Genomic DNA, 11,125 nt, shown 5'->3' with positions numbered 1-11,125 from the left:
AAGAACAGAACAAGAGCTGATGGCGCCTAGCCACAATGAGTCTCTGACGTGTACAAGAGGCAACAATGTGCCTGAAAGGTGTGTGGCCACGAAACAACACACGTAGACACAGAGAGAGTTGAAACAGCGAAATGCAATTAGAAAATAGATGTGGCTAACAGAGCGAGAGAGAGAGAGAGAGTGACTGCTGAGAGTTGCTGCCAAAAAGAGAGAAAAAACAAGGACCACACACAGGAAACTATTTGATGCTTCCCAAATTCACTCTCCATTTCATTAAATGCAGTACAATGTTTATTAAAATGCATGAAATACTTTCGAAAAACAATGCATTTCTCGGGTTAGCACTCTTTGTTGCTCTCGATGTTTACGAGACAGCTGCAACAACAAGAAGAACAACAACTGCTGCCCCAAAAAGTAATTGACTTTGCCTTGCCCCCAATTTGAGTCGCCATCTCTGCTCTTTCTTGGCTGGCCACAGCCTCCATTATGTAGCTACTTCCAGAGAGATTGCAACTGCAACACTCTTCAGTCGCATTGTTGTTGGGGCATGCAACATGCGAGGCATGCAGATGGTGCCCACTCTGGGAGTCGGAGTCGGAATCGAGTTGCTGTTCGCGCATCTGGCAACATCTTGTTGAGCTGTCAAAATATGCTTGTTAACAACATTTGTTGCACCGCAACAACTGCCCCAACCTCCTCAACCCCCTGACCACCGACCCTCGGTCCCCTCTCTTCAAGTCAATGCATTAGCCTAAACATGTTTACAAGACATCAGCAGCAGCTCAGTTCTAAGTTGTGGCTGCTTTCCATTTAATTTCTGACAGCAACATTTTTTCATTATGTTTTTTTCCGGTTCTGATATATAGTATGTACATATAAGTAAATATACAAGCATTTATTCAGTATAAATATTATACTGAATACCAATAACAGCAGCACATACTCAGTATATATATATTATATATTCAGTGTTATATATATACTGAATATATGCTAAAGTATATATAATATATTATACTAAATATTATACTGAATATCTAAAATATATTAGTAGCTTGCATTCAGTACATACTGAATACTTTATACTGAATATTTAAAATATACAGTATGTATACATATATATTATAATAAATATCTAAATACCATGCAGCGGGTATATTCAGTATTTATATAATACTGAATATCTGAAATAAGATATGTTCAGTATATGCATATTTGAATATAAATACCACCAGCACATATTTAGTATATATATTATACTGAATACTCTGAAATAGACAATGTTCAGTATAATAATTATACTTCTACTTCAGTATAAATATTATACTGAATGAATAATACAAATTTAATTTACTGATTATTTCCTAATTTATAATACTGCAGATATATTGCTAAAATACTCAGTATATATATTATACTGTTTACCTGAAATATTCCAGCTTAACCATTCGTTTATATTCAGTATATACTGAATATCTGGCTAACGATATAATCAGTAAAAAAGCGACAAAAATACTCATAAAATGTGCCGTTGTCTTTATACTCATTATTACAAGTTTTGCTTGGGTATGAACAACTAACTAAACATTACTCTCGTTCGCATCATTATTAATTTATGCCGTTTAATTTAGTCTCTTTTAAAGGCATCTTTTAGTCGCTCACTCTCGTTTACTTTGCTGCACTTTGTACTTGTTTTTATTGCTAGGCATGTTGTTCAGCTTTATCTCGTGGTAAACTTTCCATAAATAGCCACAGCTAGTCGACCAGTTCATGCAACAGATACGCTTGTGAGCCGCCGCCTTGGGCGTGCGTTTGTCTAATAGATCAGCATCAGCAGCAAGCAGCAAGCAGCGGACAGCAGCATCAGCAGCAACAGAATTAGCAGCAACAACGGCGACTCAAATGTGCTTTTAGGCCATTTATCATTTGGGCGCTGTCTGCAATTTCAGCGACTGGGCGGCGCGTTCATGTTGCATGCAGCAGAAGCAGCAACAGCAACAACTACAGCAGCAGCAGCCACAGCCTAAGCATGAAATTCGAGCGACGTGCGCGCACAAGGTGTCTGCATTTCAACGCCTCGCACTTGGACTCCAGCCTGGGTCCAAGATGAGAGAGACCTCCACAGTCTGTTGGTGAAACCTGGAATAACCGCTGAAGTTGCTGCTGAGGCTGATGTTGCTGCTGAGGCTATTGGCTGCTGCCGTTGGCTGCCGTCTGACCAGCTTTTGCTTCATTTACACTCAAATTATTCAGCATAAATCATTTTAATGTTGCGTGATTTTTAGACGGCCATTTAGCGGCCCGTGAATGTCACTTAAAATTTGACACATTAAAAAAAGCAAACACTGAGAGAGAAGACGCGACGAGGGTTGCTTCTACAGTTCTGAGTAAAAATCAAATATCGATTCAGCTTTTGACTGAAACTGTCAACTGCAAAATGTGTTTTTTTCTGTTTGTGTATTTCCAGCTGAAAGAAGTGAATTGATATTGACACGGGTTTAAAGTTATCTTAAAACGCCTTTAATCTTATGTGCTATGAATAAACATATAAATATTTCGGCAATTATGTAAATTTATGTTGTTGATTGTTTAAATTAAAAGGAAATTGTGGCTGCCGCTTTTGTTGTGCGCAGCCAAACAATATCGTACAAAAGTGTTGAGTTTTTGTTAAGTATTATAAAAGATGTGGCATCAGATTTTTATATGCAAAAGACGCCAGCCAAGTTGCACTTGATTCACATAATTGCAGCGGCGTCGCACATAAAACTTTTGACCGTGCTTTAAAGTTGAAATTATGCAGATCAAAGCACGCATCTTTATACCATATATAAACACATGTGCTTTGAAGTTGATACACACAAAAATTCATTTTAACTTTGAGTTGGCATTCGCAGGAATCACGTCTTTTAGTTCGCAGCACAAATGATACTTTGTTGTTGCCGTTTTCGTTGTCGTTGTTGAGGTTGAGGTTGGAGTTTTTTCATGCGTTCAAGTATAAAAAAGAATTTCATTAGTATGATTGTTATTGTTGCTAGGCAGGCAGACTGTTAGACAGGCTAATGGCTTCGCTAACCAGAAAAAAAGAGAAAGAGAAACTTACGCCATCAACTTTGGGCCTGCAGCGTGATCTTTGCAGGAAGCGCATTATGGCAGGCGGCATGTGTTCCTTGTACATCGCATATTGGCGTAGCACAAAACGACAGGAGCTAAAGTGCACACATTGGCCAACAGTCTTGTCGGGTGTCTGGCAGCTGCTCTCTACATACACACAGAGAAATTTAGCATACAAATCGCGATTCAACATTGTTTCAACATAAAAATCTTGAAGCAACATTCTTTCTTATTGAAGATTGTTCTTATTTAAAGATTGTTCTTTTTAAAAACTAAGAAATTTTATGTAAAGATTTTTTCAATCTCAAAAATAACAATCTTGAATCAAGATTTTTATGCTAAGTTTACATTTTAAGATTAAAAACATCCAATTTTAATCTTGATTCAAGATTGTGTCAACATAAAAATCGTATTTCAAGATTGTTCTTCTTAACATCGAAAAAATTTAAAATCAGGATATTTTCCATCTTAAAAAGAACAATCTTCAAGATAAGATTTTTAGATAGAAACAACATTGAATCAAGATTTTTATGCTAAATATGCATTTTAAAATTAAAAACATATTATTTTAAGATTAAAATCTTGATTCCAGATTGTTTTATTTTGGATTAAAAGAAGATTACGCATCTTGACTTAAAAATTTTTCTTATTTCTTGAATGGTGGAGTTTCCCTGCTTTAAAATTAGACGATTGAGTCAAATACAATCTTCAATCAAGTATATTCAATCTAGAATTAGTTTAGAACGTTTCTTGATTTAAGTTTTTGCCTTCTTGGTTCAATTTTAAGATTTTTCCATTCTTGAAACAAGATTATAGTCTCAAATTTCAAAAATTCGCAATTTATTTTGTATATTTTCAATCTTGATTTAAGAATAAACATTCTTGGTTAAATTTTGACATACAAACAATCTTGATTAAAGATTTTATTCTTGATTTTAGCACATATTTTTCTTTCTGTGTAAATATGCCAATACATATAGTAAGAATACTACATATATAGAGAAAGAGATAGATGTAGAGACGTATTGGCTTACGTGTGTGGCACAAAGTTGGCAACAAGATGACGAGCCAGCAGCAGTACAAGAAAATCAATCGAAATGTGTGCCGCATTTTGAATTTGAAATTCACAAGAAGAAGAAGAAGCAGGCAGCAGCAGGCAGAAGTTGCCCCCTGAAGCAATTTCGAATGATGTATTAAAGTCGCGTTAAAGTCTTATGCGCTTAAAGCGTCTCTCAGAATGAGGAACTGGAAACTGAAACTGAAACTGAGCTGGGCAGCAGATTGTTGCTCAAGTAAACAGCTTGGGCAACTTTTGATAAGCGAGCAGCGAGCAGCGAAGCTGAGGCAACGCTTATCAGGCCGCGTGCAAAACAAGAGGCCAAAAAAATATGTACATAATATGTAAACAAAAGGCAAAACAACAACAGCAACAAGCACACAAACTAGAAGTCGAATTAGAGAGCGAGAGAAGCGAGCTGCCTTCCCCCTTGCCTTCCCCTTCCCTTCCCTTTCTCTATCCATTCCCATAAACACATGTTTAAGGCGGCACAAACCAGTAAGAACCTATGCTAGCTTCTCTCTCTGGAGGCTGGTGGGCGTTGCCAGGAAGGAAACGGCAAATGGAAATTTATTATACATATATGTAGATATATTGCCAAGTTGAAAATGAATTCAAAGCGTGTAGAAAGCAGCAGCTGTGTGGCACGCAGCAGCATCGACAATTCGACCTCTTCGGAGGAGTCTGAGTTCTGAGGGGAGCTCTGAGGGGAACTCTGAGATATCTCCCGATCAAATTAGCCAAGTTATTGCCTTTAACAAGGCAACCGCCGAGGCCGCTTTAAGGGCTGATTGCTTTAATTGAAAACAACACCTGAGTAACCAAATCGTTGGAGAGGGAGAAAATGTATTCATTACCAAATGATTCGATTGCTAATTGGATTTCCTATTCTATTTATATTTACCCTTATGAAAATACAATATATAGTACAAACCCAAAATCAGTATCAAATTCAATTTCAATACACGTGCGTGTTTAGTTTCGCTGGCGAAATTTTAATAAAAATGTAAATTTCGTTTTTAGTGGCCTAAGGGGTTTTTCTCTTTCGCACATGCGAGAACCAATAAAAAGATATTGCTCGTTATGAACTTGACGGCAGTTTTTGGCTAACAAAACCTGTGCAAAAAACTCAAAACTCCACACACACACAGACAACGCATAAAATAAAGAATGGAGTAGCAAAAAAAAATGGGTAGTCAAAGAAGTTTTGGCAGTATAATTTCAGCTCAGTTTAAAGTTGCCTTTGTTGAAGTGTCGTTTGAATAGTTCGACTGAGAGAAGAGGAGCTTCAAATGACCCGCAAGCTGGGCAACCGCAATCAGCCAACAACTGATAGCATCAGCACAAGTGTGTGTGAGTGTATCACACACATTGACACACATACAAACAGACACTCATGCATATTCAGCTGAGCAAAAGTTTTGACAGCACAAGCTTTGTTTTAGTTATATATCCAAATTTCGCATAGTCTTCAATGACTACTCAAAATTGTATTATTTCGCATGAAGCTGTATTATAAAGTCATTAATTTTATCTTTTTTCTTTATACGAATGCATATAACAAAATTGTTCTTAAATAATAAAAATTGACAATTCATTTTGTATATTTTTGGTACAGACAATAATAGTTATTTTATCAATGTACATAAAATAGCCTAACAATCTGGTATATTTTGCTTTCTATAGTATATTATGAATGTAAATATTGCTGCATCAATATACCTAAAATAGCCGTCGGTATATTTTAGTATTTTAGTGGTATATGAATTCGGTATACTTTAAATATGTAGAGGCTATCTCACAGTCGAGCACACTCAACTTTATATGATATACTTGGTATATTTGTACTTTATGGTATATTTTTGACTTTATGGTATATTTTGTGCTCTATGGTATATTTTGAAAGTAAATAATACTGTATCAATATACTTAAAATAAAATAATAATATACCTTTGGTATATTTTAGTATTTTAGTGATATATTTGTTCAGTATACTATAAATATGTAGCGGGTATCTCCCAGTCGAGCACACTCGACTATGTATGATATTTTTTATACTTGGTATATTTTGAAAGTAATACTATATTGATATACCATATATAACATTCGGTATAATCATTTGGTATATTTGTACAATAATACTGCATTGGTGTTTGTTTATTCAAAATGGGTACCGGGTATATCACAGCCAAGCACACTCGATTGTAGCTTTCATACTTGTTACTGATGCGAGCTTGACAACTAACATGGCATAAAAATATATTTCAAATGTCCTTTGCAGCAGTTAAATCGTTTCGAATAGCATGCTCAACAAGCCTTTTAATTTGAATTTAATTTTTATGGATTGGAGTGCTTAACTTTCGCCTGTCGCAGTCGCAGTCACAGTCACAGTCAGAGTCGCTATCGCTGTCGTTTTCTAAATACAATTAACCCAATTTTCACACCCATTTGGATGGGCCATAACTGTTTCGTTTTTCGTATTGGCGAGAGGAAACGATGACTGATTTAATGGACATCGAACCATTATCAGACGCATACAGACACATTGCGAAATACGACGAGTTCGAGTACATGCATCGCATCGCAGCGAAGCGAAAGTGTCGAAAGACGCATTGTTTGTCCATAAAACGCGCACATCATTAAATCCCTTTCCCTAGCTAGATGTTCATGCCTCTTTCTCCTTCTCCTGATCACATGTGTAAACGTTTAAGTGCGATATTTAGATATGTGTATGTAGAAAACATGCCGGAACCGAAGCATAAAAAACCGAAAATGCGCATAATAAAAAGTCATCATCATAGTCATAGACCCAAACATCGTTTCATCGTTTCCATCCCAGAGTTTGTCCCCACACACACACACACACATCTCTTCTAACCATGTGCCACAGCCCTTTTACAGATGTGCGATAAAACAACGCCCGGCCTGACAAAAGGGAACAGAATGAAAAATATGAGAGACAAAGCATAAAATAAAACACTTCGAACTTCAACGTTGACAATTTGAAGACGTCAATAAAGTTTCTCTCGATGTCAACTGCTCTTCGTTTGCGTCGTTTTCATTTTCTTCTTTTTCGTTTTCGTATTCGTTTTTCCCAATAAAAATTCTTTAGAAATCATTTAGAAAACGCATGCATGCACAACATCATGTGCAGCACCCACACTTGCACACAGAAATAGCAGCGCATAGATAAAACGCGTGTCAGACACGACACATCCATGGATCATGTGTCAAATTGTGACTTGCAGTAGCAACTAGTTACCTGTTACAACAACCCAACCCGAGATCTATCTGTCTCTTTCTCTTGCTGCAACACTTAAAGACAGCGACAGAAGGCGACACTTCGAGTGCTCAGCTGGAGGCAAACGGCAAACGGCAAACGAAGCACGCAAATGCACTTTTTGATTGCCTCTGGCTGCTCTTATCTGTCTCCAGCTTGAGCTCTGTTATTTCCATCTCGGTCTTACAATGTTTTTCTTATGCATAACACACACAAAATCGGACTGAGTTCGCAGTAGCTGTTCTCTCTCTCTTCTCCTCCTTGCTGTTGTTGCATTGTCGTTTTATTTGATGTTCGGGTAAAAGCTTTTATCAAAAATCGTATTGCATGCAAATTAGATTCCTCTCGGATCTACAACAACCTTGACTACTGTCGCTTTGAGCTGCAATCCCATAAAGAGATGTAAAAGAAATGGAAACGAAAAAAAAAACTAAGAATGAATATACACGTTGCCTTTTCTAAGATGATGGCATTGTCGATGCTGCTGCAGCTGTCTCTGCTGCTTACAACTGATGTTGTTGTTGCTGCCTCTGCTGTTGCCGCTGCTGCTGCTGCGGGCCTGCTGATAAAGACACCGACGACGACAATGCTGCCAAACGCTGATGATTCAGACATTGCATCCAAAGCTCATTCAACTGCTTTGCTGCTGCGCTTTGGTCTTTTGTCGCAGGTCTCAATTGACTTGATAAACTTCTTCCTACAATTTTTTTCAATTCCGTCGTACGCTTTTGCTTGTTAACGTCAACTGACTACACACACACACAGACACACTCTCATACTCTTTCCGACCACATACAAAGGGGGGAAATGCAGGCGTAAAATGAGTTCGTCTTTCTTTCTTTTGGACTCTATCGAGCACGTCTTATCTTTAGTCGCATACGTATATGTGGCTCATGACAGCGGAGGCTGCTGACACTCTCTGCTGCGACTGAGACTGAGCGTAACGCCGGCTTAAACACACTCGAATGCATTTCCATTTCATGGCTATGGCTTCATTGCTGCCGCCAAACGTCGTCGCCGTCGTCGTCGTCTGCCGCTTTGTCTGGTGGCTATGCGCCAAGTCGCCATATCTCGAAAAAAAAACTAAACTAAGCAGCCTCTGCTGCTGCCTACGTCGCCTCTGTCGCAGTGTAATAGCGTTCATCGAAGCTTAAGGTGTATAAATCACACACAATGCGGTCTTTTGTAGTTTCAGGCGACACTCTGCAGTGAAAAAGTGCTCAGCATTTGAGCTTTTTACTTTTTTTTCCCTCCTATTTTTTGGTGCATTTAAATTATTGCCGTTCCGTCATTTTGTTCCGACTTTAAAGACTAGAGTTGGGAGACAGCTGTTCACAGTTTCCGCTTAGCATTTAAATAATAATGGAATTATAATTTATATTTAACAATTTGTTGCACTGTTTGTAATCATTTGTTAACTGTCAAAGCTTAAGGCAGACATACACACACATTCTCTGGATTTCGAGTTGGCGTTTAAGCCGCTTAAAAAAAGAATTTATAAACACAATGACCAGGCACTTGACTTAAACCTCGGCCTAAGGCGAGATTCGAGTCAAAGTCGGAGTCGGAGTCAAAGACTGGGGTTGGGCCTAATGCTTTTTGATGAATAGCCAAAATATTTAAGAGCCATATTTAAAATCAAATAAACACATCTGCCAACAATCAAATGCCTCTGCTTGCTCTACTGTAAATTAAGCTTAGTTTCACTTTATTTAGGACTCCAACATGACTCGACTTCAACTGCTGCTGTTGGTTGCTGTTGGCTGCCGTCGGCAACCAAATGGAAAATGCTGAAAATTCAACTGCAAAGCGACCCACTCAAGTGCAAGTTCAGCGCCAGCCTCTGGCAAAACAGCTTAGCCCGGTTTTGAATTGGAATTTGTTTATGGCCAAAACTGCAACAGCTCTCTGGAGTGGAGTGAAGTGCATCGAATCGATGGCTGGGAGGAGGGAAGTGTGCAGAGAGAGAGGGGAAGTGGAGCGTCAATAGTGCTTGAAGGAAGCTCTCTGGCGTTTTGTGGCGCCATGGAAACAAATTTGTACACATGTTTCTGTCATTTTATGGAATTATGTGCAACGCACACGACAAACGAAATAAAATCATTTTCCTGCTCCATAGACCAGACAAAACCAAACCAGACCAGACCAGACCCGGCCAGGACAGATTCTTTTCCACAACTCTGACCTCAGTGCCAGTCTCAGACAGCAGCGTACTATGGAGAATTCAACCAGAACGATCGAATAAAAAATCAATAATGCCTCATAATTGGTGATGAATGCCGGCAAGCGTGAAATTATGTCGGATATGTATTAAAATAAATACGTAAAAAAGCCGTTTTAATGCGGCAGGTATTTTATTTTAATCAAGCAAATAAGAAAGTGTCCTCGACTGTAAAATACCCACTACTCAATAAAATGCAAAATTGTGAGGTGTTATTCCTATAATATACCGAATTAATATACCGAAAAGTATGTTTTTGGTATATTAATATATTAAGTGCTGTCAAAAGCAAGTATAGCCTCATCAACAAAACGGTGCGGGTTTATTCTTAAAATATACCAAATTAATATACCAAATAAATACTGATATATACCAAAATGTATAGTTTTGGCATTTTGAAATAACAAATGCTGTTGAAAATAATTATAGCTCTATTATCAAAAACAGTGTGGTAGTATTCTTAAAATATACCAAAATAAAATATACCGAAAAGTATTTTTTTGCTGTAAAAAAAAACAAGTATAGCTATCAACCAAACAATGCAGTATTATATTTAGAATATACCCAATTAAAATACCAAAAAATACTAAAATATGCTGAAATACATATTTTTGGTATATTAAAATTGCAAATGCTGTTGAAAAAATGCGTATCTCTATCAGCGGTACTCATCTTAAAATATACCAAAAAATATACCAACAAATACTGAATTATATATGATATAATTCGCGATGTCAAAAAATTTGAGCTCTTTCTGCAAAGCTGTACGGTTTCATTCTTAAAATATACTAAAATAATATACTGAACAAGTACTGACTTCTTATTGATATAAGAAGTGTTGTTAAAAAAATTTACAGCTCTATCTCTTATAGCCTTCTACCCTATGAGTATAAAAATATAATTATGTATCAGACGCAAACGTGTCTGAAATAGTACTTACAATGTATAAATTATGACAGCATTATAATAAAAGAAATTGAAATTGAAGTTGTTTACCATTCAACTGTCGATAGATTTAAGACATTGTTGTCGATAAATACAAGTAGCTACGTGCTTCGTTTGTGAGTTCATCAAATAAATCTGGCTGTCGAAAGTGCGCTTAGCATTTTATTCAGCAATCAGCTACACGAGTCTATAATGTATAGAATGTTTGTGTGTGTGTGCGTCTAGTTCAAGAGGTTAGAGAACCTCTTCTTCTTTTGGCTGCCAAAACATAAATTCACATCCATTGTGCCAAGACGCGACAGCAACAGCGAACTCAGTCTGTTTATCGTTTATTCGTTTATTTCAGCAATGACAGGTGCAGCTGCCAGTGGCATAATACAATCGAGATGTGTGTGTTGTGTCTATAAGTTTGTTGCGTTTGTTTATGGAATCAGAATCAGAATCGGAGAATTGGAATTGGAATTTGAACTTTTGGCTGGCCCAGAATAAGCGACTGCGTGTCTACTCGAC

General features: G+C 37.4%; 1 protein-coding gene across 1 annotated transcript; it reads right to left on the bottom strand.

Moving 5' to 3' along the window:
- Nucleotides 1–2,497: 2,497 nt before the first annotated feature.
- On the bottom strand, nt 2,498–4,371 carry LOC133837032 (uncharacterized). Its single transcript, XM_062267677.1, has 3 exons — nt 4,146–4,371; nt 3,101–3,258; nt 2,498–2,928 (listed from the first exon to the last, which is right to left on the bottom strand). Exons 1-3 carry the CDS (start codon nt 4,219–4,221, stop codon nt 2,866–2,868), a joined length of 297 nt encoding a protein of 98 aa, XP_062123661.1. The 5' UTR covers nt 4,222–4,371; the 3' UTR covers nt 2,498–2,865.
- Nucleotides 4,372–11,125: the final 6,754 nt, after the last annotated feature.

The sequence above is a fragment of the Drosophila sulfurigaster genome, chromosome 2R (assembly GCF_023558435.1).
Source record: "Drosophila sulfurigaster albostrigata strain 15112-1811.04 chromosome 2R, ASM2355843v2, whole genome shotgun sequence".
In the NCBI taxonomy this organism is placed as follows: Eukaryota; Metazoa; Arthropoda; class Insecta; order Diptera; family Drosophilidae; genus Drosophila; species Drosophila sulfurigaster.
Note: the sequence above shows the minus strand (reverse complement) of the source record. Positions and strands in the feature narration are given on the sequence as shown.

Excerpts from the sequence above, each read along its gene's own strand:
- LOC133837032 (XM_062267677.1), bottom strand. The coding sequence starts at position 4,221 with ATGCGGCACACATTTCGATTGATTTTCTTGTACTGCTGCTGGCTCGTC. Across the intron at positions 3,259-4,145 it reads GCCAACTTTGTGCCACACAC|AGAGCAGCTGCCAGACACCC; the intron begins GTAAGCCAATAC and ends GTGTGTATGTAG. Across the intron at positions 2,929-3,100 it reads GCAGGCCCAAAGTTGATGGC|TATCATTTGTGCTGCGAACT; the intron begins GTAAGTTTCTCT and ends GCAACAACAAAG.